Raw genomic sequence first — 19,698 nt, forward strand, 5'->3', positions numbered from 1 at the left:
ATGTTCCCTCTATCCCTACACTGTGCAGAGTTTTAATCAAGAAAGGATGCTGTACCTTGTCAAATGCTTTTTCTGCATCTATTGAGAGGATCGTATGGTTCTTGTCCTTTCTTTTATTAGTGTAGTATATATCACATTGACTTGCGCCTGTTGAACCACCCTTGCAGCCCAGGAATAAATCCCACTAGGTTGTGGTGAATCGTCCCTTTAATGTAATGTTGGATCCTGTTGGCAAGTATCTTGGTGAGAATTTTTGCATCATGTTCATCAGTCTGTTAATGGTCTGTTAATTCTCCTTTTTGGTGGGATCTTTGTCTGGTTTTGGGATCAAGGTCATGCTGGCCTCATAGAAAGAGTTGGGAAGTTTTCCTTCCATTTCTATTTTTTGAAACCGCTTCAGAAGAATAGGTATGTATTCTTCTTTAAATGCATGGTAGAATTCCTGGGAAGCCATCCGGCCCTGGGCTCTTGTTTGTTGGGAGATTTTTTTTTTTTTTTAAGATTTTATTTATTTATTTGACAGAGATAGAGACAGCCAGCAAGAGAGGAAACACAAGCAGGGGGAGCGGGAGAGGAAGAAGCAGGCTCCCAGCAGAAGAGCCTGATGTGGGGCTCGATCCCACAACGCCGGGATCATGCCCTGAGCCAAAGGCAGACGCTTAACCGCTGTGCCACCCAGGCGCCCCTTGTTGGGAGATTTTTGATTACTGCTTCAATTTCCTTGCTGGTTATGGGTCCGTTCAGGTTTTCTATGTCTTCCTGTTTCAGTTTTGGTAGTTTATATGTCTCTAGGAATGCATCCACTTCTTCCAAATTGCCTAATTGGTTGGCATATAGTTGCTCATCCTATGTTCTTATAATTGTATTTCTTCGGTGTTGGTTGTGATCTCTCCTCTTTCGTTTATGATTTTATTTATTTGGGTCCTTTCTCTTTTCTTTTTGATAAGTCTGGCCAAGGGTTTATCAATCTTATTAATTCTTTCAAAGAACGAGCTCCTAGTTTTGTTGATCTGTTCTGTTCTTTTGGTTTCTACCAAGGACAGTATTTAATGAAGGACAAAGACATAAAAAATGTAGTCTATGTGATTTATAAAGCAATCTTTTCATTTTTAGATTATTATATACTAGAAATATATAGTTCTATGAATTACCACAGCCATGTATAGTTTTGCGTAACCACAACTGGACACAGAACAGTTCTGTTATCTCTCCTGAAACCCCCCATGCGATCCCTTTATTACTTCCCTTCCCCAAACCCCTAATTGCTAGGAACTACTGATCTGTTCTCCACACTATAGTTTTATCATTTTGAGAATATCATATAATCTGTAATCTTTTTATTTTTATTATTATTTTTAAATTGTAGTATAACTAATATACAGTGCTATATTAGTCTCAGGTGTACAAATAGTGATTCAATAATTGTATATATTACTCAGTGTTCATTAAGATAAGTGTACTCTTAATCCCCTTCACCTATTTTATCCATCTCCCCACCCACCTCTCCTCTGATAACTACCAGTTTGTTCTCTATATTTAAGAGTCTGGGTTTTTTTGGTCTCTTTTTTCTTTGTTCATCTCTTTTGTTTCTTAAATTCCACATATGACTGAAATAATATGGTACTTGTCTTTCTCTGTCTGACTTACTTAGCATTATACCCTCTAGATTTATCCATGTTGTTGCTAATATCAAGACTTCATTCTTTTTTATGGCTGACTAGTATTTATTTATATACATATAGATATATCTATATCCATATATCTATACACCACAACCTCTTTATCCATTCATGTATTGATGGACACTTGGACTGTTTCCATATCTTGGCTATTGTAAATAATGCTGCAATAAATATAGGGGTGCATATCTCTTTTCAAATTGGTGTTTTCATATTCTTTCGGTAACTGCCCAGAAGTGCAATTACTGGATCATATGGTAATTCTATTTTTAATTCTTTGAGGAATCTCCATACAGTTTTCCATAGTGACTGCACCAATTTACATTCCCACCAACAGTGCACAAGGATTCCCTTTTCTCCACATCCTTGCCAGTACTTGTTATTTCTTATTTTTTTAATAGTAATCATTGTGACTGGTGTGAGGTGATCTCTCATTGTGGCTTTGATTTGCATGTTTCTGGTGATTAATGATGTTGTGTTGCAATATTAGGTACACTTACAAAATCTTTTCCTCTACCTTCTTATTTCAGTACCTGAGGCCTGCAAATTAAACTAACAAAAGACAGATTAACAGAAGAAAAGGTTTGTTTTGGATGTCCATGGGGGCTTCACAGAGAAAAAGTAAAAAACCTAAAGAGACAGTTCGACATGGGAGCTTATACATGATTTTAGCAAAGTGACTAGACAAAGGAACAGGGCTTACGGGTTCTATGGGCAGCAGATTGTGGAAAGGTACGTATGTAGTGAACCTACTGGAAGGTAAGGGTTATTTTAGTAAGGTTTGTTTATGTGGACTCAAGTCAGTGCCATCTCCAGCAATAAGTCATCTCTGGTGATTAGTAGGAGTCTTTTCTTAGTCTTAATACAGGAGAGGGGGACAACTTTACAAATGGAAATTTACGTTACCTTTTTTTTTTAAAGATTCTATTTTTTAAGTAAACTCTACACCCAACATGAGGCTTGAACTCACAACCCTGAAATCAAGAGTCAGAGTGAGTTCGAGATCAAGGGTCTACCGACTCCGCCAGCCAGGGTACCCTATGTTATCTTTAAAAAGGGAAATTTATGCCCTGTTTTTTATCTGAAAGGGGGAGGATGGAAAGTTACTCCTATGTCTGTGTTTCTTAATTGCCTTCAGCTCGAAATAATCCTTTGCCCACGTGACAAATTTTGGGGTAACATATTTTGATCCCTTTCAGAACTGTCACCTAGTTACTGACACATTTCCTTTGTTGTTATATGTTGGTTTAGAGACTATTTCCATATCAAGTCCATATTTCCTCATCTGTATTCAGCATTTTGAATTACAATGAGAATTTAAGGATTAAATGCTTCAATAGAACATTTAGTTAATAAAGCATCAATTTTACTCACTTCTGGTGTTTGAGTAGCTGAATTCCACATAACTGGTCTCTGAAGGAACACAACTTGCTTTGTGGCCAAATTCCCTTCACTGCAAATTAAAACAATAGCATTAGTATTTGCAAATTAGTAATTCTCAATTTCATACTTGGGTAGAATATTCCACATGTATCCTTTGTAATATAATCTTCTGATCCAAAAATAATCATGAAATATGATTCTATGTAACTTGTAGCTGGAAAAACAAGAACAAATGCCTAAAAACTGAATATAGTTATTACCAAAGGAAAACTTGTTTAAAGCTTATAATCTCAATGTGCTAATGTAAGTATTTTTATCTTTTTTTTGCCCCCTCCTAGTCTTTATCAACATGTGAATTTCTGCGGTTCTATAAACACTACATATTTGCATTTCTGTGTTCTGTGCTTTTCACTAAACACCCTTCCTTGTTTGTACACTTGTGATCATATTCTTAATAGCTGCAGTCTCTCAAAGAATTAAGATACTAAAATGTATTAAGCCTTTCCTGTATTATTGGAAAATTAGGTTGTTTCCAGTTTTCCACTAAATTTTAAATAATGTTGCTGTAAAATATGGATAGTCTTCCTTATTCTTATGACTTATTTCCTTAAGATAAAGTCTCAGGAGTAGGATTATTAGATCAAAAGGGTATGATTTAAGCTTCTTGGTATGCATTGTCAAATTTGCCTCAGAAGAAGAACAGAACAATTTAGGCTGCCACATGTGAGAGATTTTATATACATTTTCAGATGAGGGACTTGAGCCACAGCTAGTTTCATTTTCAGATGCTTCTTTGTAGTCAGCTGCTCAGTATTCTCCTTATTTAACTATCATCATGGCAAATTACCCCTTGCCAAAGACTACTTGGGGTTTGTATTTCTCTGAAATGCTTTTCACAGTCTCCATGGATTTATGGGGAGGAGTGTCTGTAGCTAATGTTGCTCAGTTACGACTTTTATTATGCAAAAAACCCAAACAAAACCTCACTATTAGCTGCATTTTATGCTGAGCTCTTTTTCTGGAAAACAAATGCAACATTGAAACTCTGGCCTTAGTGGTATATGTCAACCCCACCATTTGAAAATCCTAAACGTACTGATACTGTTGAATTTTGAGGAATAGCAAAATTTCTCCCAAAGTGGTAATGAGAGACTGCTTCTTTTTTATTTTTATTTTTAAAAGAATGTTTCTAGTCTAATCTCATTTTAGTTTAACCTTATCTTTGATTAGAAGAAAAGACTTGGTATGAAGTATAATTGACTCTTGAACAACATGGGGGTTGGGGCATCAACGCCCTCTCCACCACAGTCAAAAATCCACATATAGGGGGCACCTGGCTGGTTCAGTAGGTAGAGCATGTGACCCTTGATCTTGGGTTTGTGAGTTTGAGCCCTAGGTTGGGGGTAGAGATTACTTTAAAATCTTAAAAAAAAAAAAAAAAAATAAATCCACATATACTTCTGACTCTCCAAAAACTTAACTACTAATAGCCTGTTGTTGACTGGAAGCCTTGCCAAATATATAAACAGTTAACTAACACATATTTTGTATGTTATATGTATTATATACTGTATTCTTAGAATAAATTAAGCTAGAGAAAAATGTTATGAAAAAATCATAAGGAAGAGAAAATACATTTACAGTTTTGTACTATATTTATCAAAATAAATCTGCTTATAAGTGGACCTGTGCAGTTCAAACCCATGTTGTTCAAGGGTCAACTGTACAAACTTTTGGGAACAATCATCAGGAGACATGGGTTATGACGTAGGCGTACAGGGAAGAGACTAGCAGTGTACAGAATGGGCTGGTCTGTGTTTAGGAAGTACAGAATACGCTGGAAAAGGCAGTGGCTTTGGAGCCAAAGATTCCTGGGTTTGAATCCCAACTCTACCATAATAGCTGATGATACCACCTCATAGCTGGTGACTTTAGCAAAGTTTGTAAATTCTCTGACTTTTGTTTCCTGTCAGGACTTTGCGAAGGACAAATACATTGATGTGTATGAAGACCTCCACTGTGCCTGCCACTAGAAGGTGTACAACAAATATGATTTCCTTCTACTTTTTCTATTCGTTTAATGAAATGTAGGGTGAAGTTAAGTGGGAGGGAAATGTCTCAGAATCTAGAATATCGGGGCTCCTGGGTGGCTCAGTCGTTAAGTGTCTGCCTTCAGCTCAGGTCATGATCCCAGGGTCCTGGGATTGAACCCCACATCAGGCTCCCTGCTTCTCCCTCTCCCACTCCCCCTGCTTGTGTTCTCTCTCTCACTGTGTCTCTCTCTGTCCAATAAATAAATAAAATCTTTAAAAAAAAAAAGAATCTAGAATATCTTCTAGAGAGAAAAGTCAAGGGAGAGGGTATCCGAGAATACAGAGGAGGTTTCTGGGTAATGTTCAAAGTGTGTGATTCAGGTAGAGAATCCCATGAGAAAACCAGGCCTAGAACTATACAAAGATGAAGAGGGATCAGGGCAGAATTATTCTTCTTGAATAGAAAGGAGAATGTCAGGGTAGGGATTGTGAGTGACCTGGAGTGGTTCTTTCCAGCCCATTATAGGATGGGGCAAGTCTGAATGCCATAGGGATGTGATGTTTGACATAGAGTAGGCTTCTCTTGGGTGGCTCAGTGGGTTAAGCGTCTGCCTTTGGCTCAGGTCATGATTCCAGGGTCTCCTTGCTCAGCGGGGAGCCTGCTTCTCCCTCTGCCTGCCGCTCCCTCTGCTTGTGCTCTCTTTCTCTGACAAATAAATACATAAAATCTTAAAAAAAAAAAAAAAATAGAGCAGGCTTCTCGACCTTTCCTAATGGGGTAAAACAGTAAATGCAGAGAGGGCTTCTCAAAGGCTGACTATCTTAGCACAGTCTCCAGAAGCCAAGGTAAGACTGGGTAAGGTCATCATCTTCCCATCTCTTGGTGAGGTCCTGAGAACAAGCTCCTCAATTTGAAATATGTCTGAGACTGCTATGTCCCTGGTTTTCTGAGGGCCATTCTGATTTTTTTTTCACCTTAAGTTTTATTTATTTTTAATTTTTCTAATTTCTTTTTTTATTTATTTCAGTAATCTATATCCAATATGAGGCTTGAACTCACAACCCTGAGATCAAGAGTTGCATGCTTTTCCAACTGAGCCAGCCAGGCACCCCAGGGCCATTCTGATTTAAAATATGTCCTGTTATTTTCAGAACATCTGTGAGATATGGAACTCTTTTTGGTCTGGAGAATCTAAACATGGTAGAACTAAGGGAAAGAGGTCTGAAGCCTTACAGACAGACAACTATTTGGCAGGGTGAGTGCCTCACAGTCTCCAGTGGCTCCTGAGGTAATTTTTTTTTTTTTTTGAAGATTTTATTTATTTGACAGAGAGAGAGACAGTGAGAGAGGGAACACAAGCAGGGGGAGTGGGAGAGGGAGAAGCAGGCTTCCCGCTGAGCAGGGAGCCTGATGTGGGGCTCGATCCCAGGACCTGGGATCATGACCTGAGCCGAAGGCAGACGCTTAACAACTGAGCCACCCAGGTGCCCTTCCTGAGGTAATTCTATTTACTGAGCTGGGATAGAATATTTGCCCTGTAACACAGATTCTGAAAGGATTTGACTGATGGTGTCATTACAGGACCAGAGAGTGTTTCAAATGCCCTGGATGCTTGGAGGACAGGGCCTGTGTCTCCTATTCCCTACAGCAATTTTCATCCAAAAAGTTAACTGAGTAACTGTATTTTCCTGCGAGGAATTCAAGAATCTTCGAATTCTCTTTTAGACTATTATTAATAGGCAATCATGCTTTGATGTAATAGAAATGAATGCAGCTTTTGAGAAATGCTAGATTTACACATAAGCTCTGAAAGAGTTCTGGCACAACCTATGTTGGTCAAGAGTGTAAGCTGCAAGGATAAGCTCATCAAGGGAGTAGTCTGCAAAGATGTGAAAACATCACTAATTCTTCCTTCCTGAGGGCAGCAGATAACCCGTGTGCCCCATTAGCATGAGAGCACAGGCAGCATGAGGGACAGGTCAGCAGGGCAGGCCTTGGGGTGCTAAGTTCCCTGTAGGCAATGGTGGGGAGCAGGGTGAAGGGATAAAAGGGCCCAGACTGGGGAAGGTAAAGGAGGACACTAATACAAAAAATGACCAGGAAAGTCCATGTGGGACCTGGGGCGTTGATCCAAACTAAAGGAGATAAGGCAATGGTCAGATCGGTGAGGCCTACTGGAAAACGCGATTGGTAGGAGAAGCCAGGTCAGGTCCAGGCATCTCACCAGACCAAACCAGTTGAAGTAGAGTGAAAGGATAAAGCCCCGGTCAGCTTTTGGCTCATACCTAGGATCAGGCAAAAACCAGAGGGCAGGTGTAGACCTAGAAGAAGCAAGAGAGGCCACCAGCACTGCTGCTGTCCCTGGGACAAGGGTCTTTTGCTCTCTGTCTTGGTATTACACTCACCTTTCAATGTGCGCAGACACTAGTGTAGGATCTGGGGAGAGTGAGCCAGGGATTGTATTTACAGCTGAAGCAGAGAAGTCAGGCCACAGATGGGAGAGGAAATGGATTTTTGACCAGCTCTGCGGCTTAACAGTGTGAAATGTGCGGACACATCATTTGTCAGTAACATATTTGTTGGAGAGGCATTCGAGTGTGGGGGAAACAGCATGTATGGCTTTAGAGTCAGGCCAACGCTGGGTTTGCATCCCAGTGCTGCCACCTACTAGCTATCTGATGCTGAGCTAGTCACCCAGACTTTCTGAGCCTCCTGTTTCTCTTCTGTAAAACAGAGGTGGTTCTAACAATATCAGTGATGGAAGTAAAATTCTTAGCGTGGATCCTGAAGCATAGTAGACGCTCAATAAACGTTTCCTTCTCTCTTCCTTACCTTCTTCTATGCCTTTCATATGAAAACAGAAAGAAGACTTTCTATTTGGGTATTGTTTAAGGGAGTGGGGTTTGCTATGGCATCAACAGACTACCAAGAAAAAGACTGGCTTCCCAACAACAGACGACCTCATGGACTAAACTAAGAAGGGTAACTTGGATTTGTGTGGTGCTTTTGGTGTACTGAGTCCTTTCCTTGTAAATGAGCATGCTTGTTTCTTACGATAGCCCTCCCACCTTCTAAAAAATTTTTATTTTTAAGTAATCTTTACACCCAACGTGGAGTATGAACTTACAGCCTCGAGATCAAGAGTCGCACACTCCGCTGACTGAGCCAGCCAGGCACTCTTCTTATGATAGCTCTTTAAGGTGGGCACAGAAGATATTATTTTCCCCATTTTATGGATGAGGAGATTGAGACCCAGAGTTTTTAAAAGTTTTGTCTTAGGTCTCCTCTATTTCTTACACCGTACAACAAGTGTAGACCTGATTACAGAGACAGGTGGCCTAATTTATTCCATTCTGACTGGAAAACTTTGTAATGAATGGATGAGCACAGGCTATTCTGCAAAAGTTCAGATATTTATGTACCGTCTCCCAAATGTATCATTTCAGCCTATAATGTTTAGGAGTTGTAGTGGAGAAAAATGAAGAAAATAAAGACAAATATTCATTTTTTCCCCTGGGCCAATTGGACTATTTAAAGAGACTACACAGGTCCCGGTGTTCGTATGGCAAAAGGAAGAGAGGCAGAAGCAAGTTCTTGACCCATGGCATTTAAGTGCCACATATAAGGTGGATCATTGAAACTGTGCCTTAAAAAATTAGCCCCATGAATTCAGTTAAGAGTGATCAGCATTACTTAAAACAAACAAGCACAAAAACAAAATTAAAAAACTGTTCTATCACAGTTTGATAATATCTTTAGTGATATTTAAACTTCTAGATTATTTTTTCAGGAAGTTATGAGGACAATATGAACTTCTGCTAGGTCCAGCATTTGCTTATGATTTTTTTTAAGGTTTTATTTATTCATTTGACAGAGAGAGAGAGAGAGCACAAGCAGGGGGAGCAGCAGGTAGAGGGAGAGGGAGAAGTAGGCTCCCTGCTTATCAGGCCAAATGTGGGGCTCAATTCCCACAGAATCCTGGGACCATGACCTGAGCCGAAGGCAGATGCTTAACCGACTGAGCCACCCAGGTGCCCCTCAAGTGTCTTGGAAACAGAGCTGGAACACTTAGAATTTATGTGTAGGTGGGAGCAAGTCTTTCTACGTTCTTTAAAATACAAAAAAGCCAAGATCATGGTTGATGGTCCTGTGTGAATTGTGAGTTGCTCATGTCTAGTCTTGAAATTCCTGATTGTGGCATTGTCCCACCGGAATGCCCATGACATCACCTCTGCCTCTTTCCAGGCTGCCCATCTTTTGAGAGTCATTTCAAGGGTGGCCTCTTTCAGAAAGTCTTCAATGATCCCTCAACTGAAGAGCAACACCTCCTTTTGGGGGCTCCCATGGAACCCTCATACGGAGCTCTTGTCCCTTTATTGAGTCCTGTTGTTGCTGGTACACATTTCCCTCCTACCACATCTGAGCTCCCTGAGGATCTTGTCTCCCCATGTCTGCATCCTCCATGTTAATTAGCAGAAAACCCCCATTTGAAACGGTGCTCAGTAAATATTTGAAGACTCAAAGACTTTATGAAAAAGTGGTCATTTGGTTTCTGTGATAATGTATTGATGTTCAGAACATGCATAAAAAAAATAACTAGTGAGCAAAGTCTTAGAGGCAAAATAAAAGGCTTCTTAGGTATTTTTACATCTATGATGTTCATTGACATTTAGTATGACTCTTTTAAGCTTTAACTTTTCCTTCTCCTCCTCACAAAGCTTACCCTTTAGGCACACCAGCCTATAATAACTATAGCTTAGAGAATTTTATATTAATTAGAGATATTAAAATGGCCCATGTTATAGCCAAATTTAAAAATAATTCACTTCTCCCCTTCCCCAGCTGCTTCAGGAAAGGGGAAGAGTTTCTTAAATAATATACCAAGAAGGGTAAAGATAGATACATTTGCCTTTTTTAAAATAAAAACTTCTGTTAATCAAAAGACATCACAAAAAGAGTAAAAAAGACAAGCCACAAAGAATTAGGGAAGATAATTACAACCCATGTAACAAATAAAGGACTGATATCCGGTATATAAAAAAAAATTCTTATAAGTAGAACTTTAAATGTGGCAAAAAGATTTAAATAGGTGCTTTACAAAGGAAAAATCTAAATGGCCAGTAAACATATGAAAAGGTGCTCAATATCAGTAGTAACTGGGTAAATACAAATCAAAACCGCACTGAGATCATACTATATACACACTAGGATGGCAAAATGTAAAAATCTGACAGTATTTTTATTGGAGCAATGGGAACTTCATATTCTGCAGTTAGGAGTGTAAACTGCAACATTCCACTTGGAAAGAGTTTGGCATTTACCTAATAAAGCTAAAGAAATGCCCTGTGACCCAGCAATTCCACTTCTAGATCTATACCCTTGAGAAACTAATGGCCGTGTGCACTAGGATCCCTGCTCACGTTCAGGACAGCGCTGCTTGTCATAGCCAACCGCTGGAGGCGCCCAAATCACCAGTAAGCAGGATGGATAAATAAATCACTACACGCGACAACAAGGGTAAATCTCACGATGTTAAGTGAAAGAAACAACACGTTGAAGTATATTTTATATACGTGTATAAATATATCCGTATGTATAAATTCAAAAACAGGCAAAACTAAATTGTATTGTTTAGGTACGCATGCATGAGTGATCAAACTCTTAGGCAAAGCAAGGAAGTGGTTATCCTAAAAATTGGGATGTTGCCGCTGAGTGAAAGGAGTAGGAAACACATGGTGAGCTTCTAAGGTGCCGGCGACAGGTGGCCTGTTTCTTGTCCAGTGGAAATTACACAAGTGATTACAATTACACCCATTTGTGTTTTGTGCACTTCCTACGTGTGTGTTGAAGACGAATTGTTTTAGGAGTACGTGCAGGGGTAACATGCGGGAGAATGTTTGTAGACTTACAAACGATGAATATGCTCCCTCCCCATTCACTTTTATTATTTGGTAAAAATCAGTCTTGAATTCTTTGGGTTTTGAATTAGAAGTCTTCAGGAATTCATTGGCCTGTATTCATTTTTCCTTGACTATATCCTGCACTTTCCTGTTTCGTTGCTTAGGATTGCCGGAGAAAGGAAGATAATTTGTGGTACTCATACTTTAACTTTCCATCTTCCACGCGTGTGGCAGACATCACTAATTGATCACTGCATTCTTTTTTGCTAAGCCTGATTCTAGTCTCAGAATCTTTGGATTTTATAGTGTTCTAGGCAGCCACTACGAACAGATCAGTGCTGCTACGTGAGATGAAACTTAATAATAGTTAGCCCTATCTGCCACCAGGAGTATTCTCTCTGAAACTGCTTTTGGAAGATCTGTTCTTTCCTAGAGGTTCCCCTCAGATACCACAGTTTTCACAGACCTGCCCTCCTCCTTCACTGATGTCTTCAAGCATATTCACCTGACTTATGCTCAACTCTTTTCATTATTGCTTCCTCAAGAAGAATTTTTAGGTATTTCTCCTCTAATCCCCTACATCCCCCATTAAATTTTTTAAAAAGATTTTATTTATTTATTTATTTATTTATTTATTTATTTATTTATTTATCTATTTGAGAGAGAGAGACAGAGAGAGAGAGGAGGAGCAGGGGAAGGAGCAGAGGGAGAGGGAAAAGCGGAGTCCCTGCTGAGTGCAGAGCCAGCTGCTGGGCTGGATCTCAGGACCCTGAGATCCTGACCTGAACCAAAGACAGAGGCTTCACTGACTGAGCCACCCAGAGTCCCCTTTAAATTTTAATACTTAAAGAGGGGCACCTGGGTGGCTCAGTTGGTGAAGTGTCTGACTTTGGCTCAGGTCAGGATCTCAGGGTCCTGGGGTCAAGCCCCGAATCTGGCTCCTTGCTCAGCAGGAGTCGGCTTGTTCCTTTTCCACCCCAGTCCCCCATACTCTCTCTCTCAAAAAAATAAAATCTTTAATCCTAAAGATACGTTGTGTTTGTGTTTATGTACTGTGACCTTTTGGAGGACCACAAACCACTGTAGTATCTTAAGTTTTTTTTCACCTCCCCCCACAACCAGTTTTCACTGCCCTGAGGCAATATCACTCTTATTGAGAGCACGTGCTCTAGACCTCCACTGCAGGACCTGTCATAGATCTGCTCTGCATTAGTTATTTGTGTGTGTGTTTTTAAAAAAAATTTCATTTAAATTTGATTTAGTTAACATATATTATTAATTTCAGGGGTAGCTCATTAGTTATTTGTAACTGTGTTAGCCTCTGGAGTGGGTAAAATATTGCCTTGTACATACCAGGCACTCAATAGATATTTGAGTTGAACTGAAATAACATTTTAAAATAAAATGTGAAAATGTCATTCAATTTGAATACAACTGAGCTGGTTCCAAATGAGTGGCTTATCTGCAACTGCTTGGTCATTTATGAAATAAACATACTCTTATAAAAGCTTTCATTTATGGTTCCAAAATCCATTAGACTAGAGGAAACAGAATTGTTAGGTTAATTTATATTTTCTGATTAGTTTTGTGTAATTTCATTCATTAGTTAATTGCCACATTTAATGTTTGCAACTCAGAAATAAATGAGTGAATTCTTGCTTTTAAAAATATGAAATAAAATTCACTTTTTAAAAGAAAAATTATAAAATTAAATTTTAGCATGCTCCTTTATAGCCGTGTGCTTAGTCCCGAAGTTCCTTTGCCTTATGATCCTAGTTTGTTTCTTAGGGTCATACTCACGTTAGTGTGCTTGCGTTAAAAACTAAAAAGAGCATTCCTCCTCCTAACCTTTCCGTCTGGCAAACTGTTAAAAATTTAAGTTCAGATGAGGAAGGGATAACTGGAAGTATCTACAATAGACAAATTGACTATTTTAAAAAACGTGGCCTTATCAAAATGCTGCTCACTGCAAGATTACTCTGAGCTTAACTCTGAATTACACCATACTGTTTCTACAGAATTTAAATTAGAAAGGGAAGAAACCACATTAAAATGGACCAGACATGAAGCCCTAGCCTTTCCCTCGACTGTGTATAAATACGCAGCTCCTGCTTTGGCTGCCACTTCAGGGTTAAGAGGAAATCACTGGGGCACTTAAGTGTCTCAAATGACTACATAGACTTCTAGTGCTTCTGGGCTGTGGGGACCACAAGGCTGGGGAGCCTGTTCTGCAGGGGCTGCAGAGAATGCAAGATGGAGCAGGGCCCTCAACATCACAGAGAGAAGACAATTTTCTCATTTTGTTATTCAGATCTTGTTCTTAAGGACCAGACATTTTTTTTTTCTTTTTTGTATTCTCAGAACAGTATAACTTGATTCATTGTACCCAAAAGAGGCTGTCTTTAAATTCTGTCTTCTGAGATATAAGTGAGGGTGTACATCTTTCTTTTATATTGTGTTCTAAAATGCTTTCTCTTTCCATAAGGCTATAATTCAGTGTTTCTGAAAGTACATCAGAATCACCTTGGGTTCTTGTTAAAATGCTCCCTTTCCAGATCATTATTCAGGGAGAGGGGAATGACCCTGCTGGTTTGAGGTAGCCAAACAGAGGGAACTTGGGCTCCTCTTGCATTTTATTCTGGCGATTATTTTAAAGTCAGCGATATTAGCTGCTAGTTGAGCTAATTTGATCTTCTACCAGATTTGCCCTAAGAGTTTAATGTCAATTTTCACCTTGATTTCTCGAAAAGAAAAGAATCTGACCCATTTGTATAATTACATAGTGATAATGATTAAGAAGGGATTCTGGCAAATTTTCACAGCTGACAACAATAACCCTGGAATAATGTCGTGCTATCCGATTACCACATTATGATGTTTCCATGGCAACATTGCTTTAAATGGTGGTGGTGTGATATTGCCTAGGATAATGAAGCAACAGCCTTAGTGTAAGAACACACTGGGAAAATATTTTTATGCAATCTAGTAACATAATATAATTGAGTAATGAAAACAATGAGAGGAAGATACCTTATGTTTAGACCATTCAAGTTATGGTTTAGGTGACAGAAGAGTGGGGAAAAGTTGAAATTGCTTAAGACACCATTGTTGTGTAAGAGGCAAAAATATTTAAGGAAGAAAATTTTTACTGGCAATGGTTCTAAGTCATGTTTTCAGACATGTGGGTCCCCCAAAAAAGATCATGACAGATACTGGTTTTTCTGGGTGTAGGTATACTTGTAAGTGTACACCTTTACAGTGTTATTTATTTCTGTTCCTTTATTTAGCTTGTAATCCTCAGTGCTGATTTAGTACATAGTGAACCACAGTATTTACATTTTCTGAAATACCCTGATTTAGAACAGATTGAGCGATCACCCTGGCACAATTGGTTTCAACTTCTTCGGGATTTTGGTTCTGCTAAAGGACTAGGTCCCATAAAATAGCTCTAATTTATTAGCCTAGTTTGCACAACACCCCTGGCGTGGGTACTTTGCAGGTATGGTCTTGCTTAGTCATCATGACAATCCAGTAAAGTTGATATTATTGTACCATTTTCCAGATGAGAAAAATGAGACTTGAGGAGGTTAGGTGACTTCCCAAGGTCACACGGCTAGTTCATGGTCAAGCTATAATTAAAATGAGATCTGTTTTTAGTTCACAGCCTGGACTATTCTTCTAGTTTTAGAGACCAAAAAACTTTCTGGCTCTATCTTCTACCTTGACCAAGATGAACTGTATGTAGTATTTTTCTTTATATTTAAAGATGACATGGCTGACCGTGAGTACTCCCTCTGTGTGTACGGAAGCAGCTAGGACAAGCATGTGACTGTCACAGAGATAGCGTATTTGGACAAGAATAAGAAGGCAGAGGGTTAACAGGTTTTATCAATAATCTTTTTACCAGATAATAACAATGAACTTTCACTTCCATCCTAGGGTGTCTACCTTGCAGGCACCTGGAACGATTCAAGTTACAAAATGTAAAGGAACAAAATAAATATCAATATCACACAATGTTCCAGGCATTTGGAAGAACAGTAGACACTGTTCAAGTGTGCCTTGTTGCATAAGGGCGGTTATTGTTAAAAAGTATTTTTCTATTATTTTCTGTCCAGGATAAATAGCAGATTCTAAATGCGGATCTGCTATATGGTGATGCTTTTTTAATCTTATTACTATGTGAAGATTCCATCTAACTTTGCCAGTTTATACTCTTCGTTTTACTGCTCCAGTACAACCTGTACTTGCTTAGGTATGTGAGTCTGACCTGCCTCAACCCGAATGGAAGCCTGATTATGTACTTAGTTTAACCAGCCATGGGCTCCTTCAAGACAGACACTGTGTATGCCTTTCACATATTTTTATTAATTGATTTTTTTTTACTTTAAAAATTTTTTAAAAAAAAATCATAGAATAGATATATATTCCTTGTAAAAAGTCAAATCACAGAAAATGTATAAAGACAAAGTAGTCCTCTCCCCAATCCATAATCCCAAGAGCTGACTATTTACTAGAATTTGCTGTATAGGTTTTTAGCCTTCACACACACCACTCCTTTTGATAGACATTTATATTGTGTCCATTTTTTTTGCCATTACAAACATTTGTTTAATAAGCTGTCCTGCAGCTAGCCCCTTTGCTATTTTAATTGCACATAAAGATGAGCCTTCACAAGGAGGGTCTGAAAGTCCTACTCTGACCCCATAGCGCCTAAAGGGGTCCTAGGGGTACAGGAGAAGCTGGGATGGTAGTGAGGTAATGGTGCTCCCTCTGCTTCAAAAACAATGTAAAGCTACTCATCCCAGAGAGCCGGGCCTTCTACTCACTGGGGACAGCATGTGACCTTATGCAGTTTGACACGCAGGACTAGGTGGTCAAGTCAAGTGTGGCTCAGGGTTCCACCACCCTCTCCCTTCATGTTATACGTGAGACCTCTTCTTTCCCACCTTTGGTCTCAGTCCTGTCCTCGTTCCCAAACCAGATGGAAGCAGGAGGTGCTAAAGGAGCTCCAGCCCATGTTCTCTGCTCAGCACCCAGCCCAGGAGGCTAGACCTAATGAGTGCCCAATTAGTCATTCATGCCACTTTCAGAAAATACTTTAAAAAATTTAAGTAGGCTCCACCCCCAACATGGGGCTTGAACTCAGGACCCTGAGATCAAGAGTCACATGCTGTACTGACTGAGCCAGCCAGGTGTCCCAAGAAAAATTTAGACTCATGAGAGCAGAATCCCTGAGTGAATGGGAGGGAGGTGATAAATATATTTTTCACTGGGGAAAAAGGAACACGAAAGGTTCAGAATTCAGAGTACTTTTAGGAAGAGCTAACTATAATGAGCTAGATGACACCCTAAATTATACACCTATGAGTTATTCTGAGGGAGAGTGGGACGTGGGATAGAGCAATGCTTGGGCATGACTTCGAGGGGTAGAAAGGCAGGGATGAGGAGTTCCTGTCTCACCACCTTCTGCAAAATTCCTCTAATGATAAGGAGCTTCAGGGGCTTGCGAAAATGCAGATTCATGGGTCTCACCCTCAAAGCTTCTGACTGTCCCATTGGGGTGGGCCTCCAGCATTTGTAAGTGCATAGGCGCCCCAGGTGTTCATACTGCCTGGTCTGAAGACCAAATCTGAGAATTACCGCTGTACTGTGACCTGACGAGAATGTCACAGATTTAAAATGTTGGGAAATAATGCTTCAGGGAGTTGTCACTCATAATTTGAGAACAGTTACCAATAGATCTCTGAGAAGAAAAGCAGATTAATTGCTTACTTGTAACCCCTCCTTTTAAAGCTTGAGTAGCTTTACTCTGTATCAACCTTTGTCTCTCCCCCTGCCTGAAGAAGATGTGGTTTTTATTATAAAGCCATGCCAATCAAATGTTTTAAAATTCGTGGGGAAGTTGGGATACTGGACAGGGGTAAATTGCTAAGCTGGAAAAACCAGAGAAGGCGGGAGGGTGGGTGAGACTGAGAAAGGAGTTGCCACCTTTAGCTACACCTGACAATTACTCAGTGTTAACCGATCGGTCACTGAGGCTGCTGAAGGGGAAGGCCACTGGGACTGTGCTGTCCTCTGCAGACAGCCACCGCCTAGGCAGAACCACATTGACAATCAGTCATTTACTGGAAGCCAAGAAGGTGGAGGGAACATCACTGAGTCCCGGGGATAGCAAAGCACTTTATACAGAAGACTTAATCGGTTTCTCTCTCTCTCTTAAAAAAAGAAAGAAAGAAAGAAAGAAAAAGGTACGCTTCAATTTTTCCTTCCCAGGAAAGGAAATAGGGAAAATTAGCAAAAGGAGAAAAGGAAAGGTTGGTATTGGTGAAGTAATGGCATTTTGGTTCTAACGTGCGCACTTCCTTTGGGTGCGAGTAGCTAACAAGTCTGTGCTCTGGCGGGGGGCGTGGGGAGTGGGGGGCACTCAGCCATCTCAATGGAGGGGAGGAGTGGAGGCCGAAGTCCTGTGCTTCTGCATCTGGGTCTCCCAGGCCCACACTGCAGTCCTGACCCTGGCTGTGCACTGTGGCGAGTGTGGATTTGCACACGCAGTGCCAAGGAGGAGGACAAAAGGCCTACAGAGGGGCTGAGTTGTTCTGTTTGCTGATTGATCTCGACTCAAAATTCACTCTAGGAAGAACTGGTATCTTGAGCGGCCCTGAGCCGGGAGTCAGTCTCCTGCACCCTGCCTGGCTCTGCCATGTGAACTCGAGCGTGCCGCCCGGGAAGAAGTTGTTGTAGCTTGTACATCTGTATTTGAGAGGATTAGATGAGCTGATCTCCAAGGTCCATGAAATCAGATTAGAAGTTCAGTGAACTGCTTTTTGTAGACATTAAATAAGCATTTGTTGAACTGAGTTATCTAACAAATGAGCTATGTTTTAGGATCAAGTGAAAGTTTGTAAGGGTCCTTTGGCATTACCTGTCATGTCTTAGTATAGGTGTCGGCAACACGCTTGTCAGGAGCCATCCAAACTCAGCCAGAGTGTGCAGCAGAGGGCCATAATCCGTTTTGATTTCACACCCCTGCGTGAATAAGCATAAGAGCTTATAGTCTTAATGGCAAAGACAACCAGCTACACAGGTGAGTACAATAAATGGTGATGGGCGTGACAGTAAAGGGAGTTCACGCTCCATGAAATACAATTTCAGCACCTGTGCTCTTCCTGGGCTTCATTTTCTGCCACCTGCTGCCTTCTAACCATTGAACCAAGGTAGAAACGCTGGGGATCAGAGTGGAGAGAGCTTTCCGTATGGTTCTCCAGAGTTTGGGCCTTCCTTCTGTCTTGTTCCCTTGGTCGTGTTCAGGCATCAAACTTTAAGGTATGGGGCTTGGTTTATAGACCACAGTTTTAGAAACACTGGTCAAGGGATTGGGAAGTGAGGACAAGAGTAGGAAGTGGAGATGGAGGAGTGAAAGATGAGTGGGGGTTAGATGTGGAGTCATTTCCCTGCTTTTTACTCATTTGGAATTGATTTTTACTTGGAGCTTTACCTCTTTCCCCAAATCCTTTCCTCCCCCCTATGGGATTTCTAGTTTCTTTGACAACGAGCTATGCCTCTCTCTATGCCCTTATAAGGCCAGAAAGGCGACCATGTCCATGAAAAAGCCTGTCAGTGAGGGCCTCATACACACAGCACAGTATACCTGAATTCAGTCTGTACACCTCAAGGGCAGTCCGTTCGGGGACATCTGAATTCAGGGTGCACAACATCAGCAGCAATGTCATCTCTGATTAGGAAGGACAATGCTGTGTGTACATATTTGGCCTGGCGAGAGAGAGAACACCTTTTGGATATTTTTGCCTTTGAAAGTCAATTCACAAGGTAAAAAAAAAGTCACATTGGTTGTTTGGAGATGAAATGGTAGTTACTGACTTTTTTTCCATTACAGCCAGTTGTCACGGCATGTGTAAAAAGAATCTCAGTGCCAGGGAACTTTTCTTAGGATTAGAATGTCAAATCTTTGGGAATCTACTGCTATCTACATATAGGTAATTATTTTGCTATCTTATAATGAAGTTGAACATTGAGTAAAGGAAATCCCTTTGTTCAGACAAAGTTTGTTTATGCATTTGTGACGAAATTCTGAACCCTGCACAGAAACATGTTTGAAGGATACTGCATGTATTAGGCAATGAAGATCTTTACCACGTAAAACTAAATATAAAAGTAAAGCTAAATTGTCAGAAAACTGCAGTTTACCTCAATAATGGTCCATTGTTCTACTACGATGGCATCATTTCCTTTCCTACTGGAACCTGGAACTCCAGAACCTTCTTCTTCATAGATAAAGAATCCTTCCAAAGATTTAGGCAAATGGTCCCCTGTGAGGAAAAGGATACAATTAAGAAGAGTTGCAAATACTGAGTGTCTCTTAAGATCATTTAAATCCTTAGATAACTCTTTTAATAAGCTGAAAGAAAAGCATATAAATTAATAAGCACTTGTTTTGGCTGAATCAATAACATCCCCCTCCTTCTCTTTGAAGGTTATTATAATTTTTTTTGGAAAGCTCAAGACAGTTTTGCAGTTCACTGAATTAAAATCACACTGTAAATATGAAAACTACAATAAGAAAAACAAGATAAAATAATATCGTACAATGAGAAGCAAGAGGATTTCCTAAGTCTAAAAAGAATCAGGAAATGACCTTCACCTTGAAATCAAATTTTGATTTCCGATCTGTATGTTTATGC

At 40.0% G+C, this 19,698-nt stretch overlaps 2 protein-coding genes across 2 annotated transcripts in view; one reads left to right on the forward strand and one right to left on the reverse strand.

Annotated features, from left to right (window-relative positions):
* Positions 1 to 19,698, forward strand: part of MARS2 (methionyl-tRNA synthetase 2, mitochondrial) — a 91,874-nt gene that overhangs the window by 24,270 nt on the left and 47,906 nt on the right. The window lies entirely within an intron of this gene.
* The window catches only part of RFTN2 (raftlin family member 2), a 66,583-nt gene that overhangs the window by 10,914 nt on the left and 35,971 nt on the right, over positions 1 to 19,698 (reverse strand). Inside the window, exons 6-8 of the mRNA XM_045806398.2 lie at positions 19,205 to 19,326; positions 17,922 to 18,025; positions 3,054 to 3,132 (exon numbers count right to left, since the gene is read on the reverse strand). Of these exons, the coding sequence (XP_045662354.1) occupies positions 3,054 to 3,132; positions 17,922 to 18,025; positions 19,205 to 19,326 (305 nt within the window). The remainder of the gene's footprint in view (positions 1 to 3,053; positions 3,133 to 17,921; positions 18,026 to 19,204; positions 19,327 to 19,698) is intronic.

Source organism: Ursus americanus, chromosome 1 (genome assembly GCF_024610735.1).
Source record: "Ursus americanus isolate L20-20 chromosome 1, mUrsAme1.1.p, whole genome shotgun sequence".
NCBI classification, from domain to species: Eukaryota; Metazoa; Chordata; class Mammalia; order Carnivora; family Ursidae; genus Ursus; species Ursus americanus.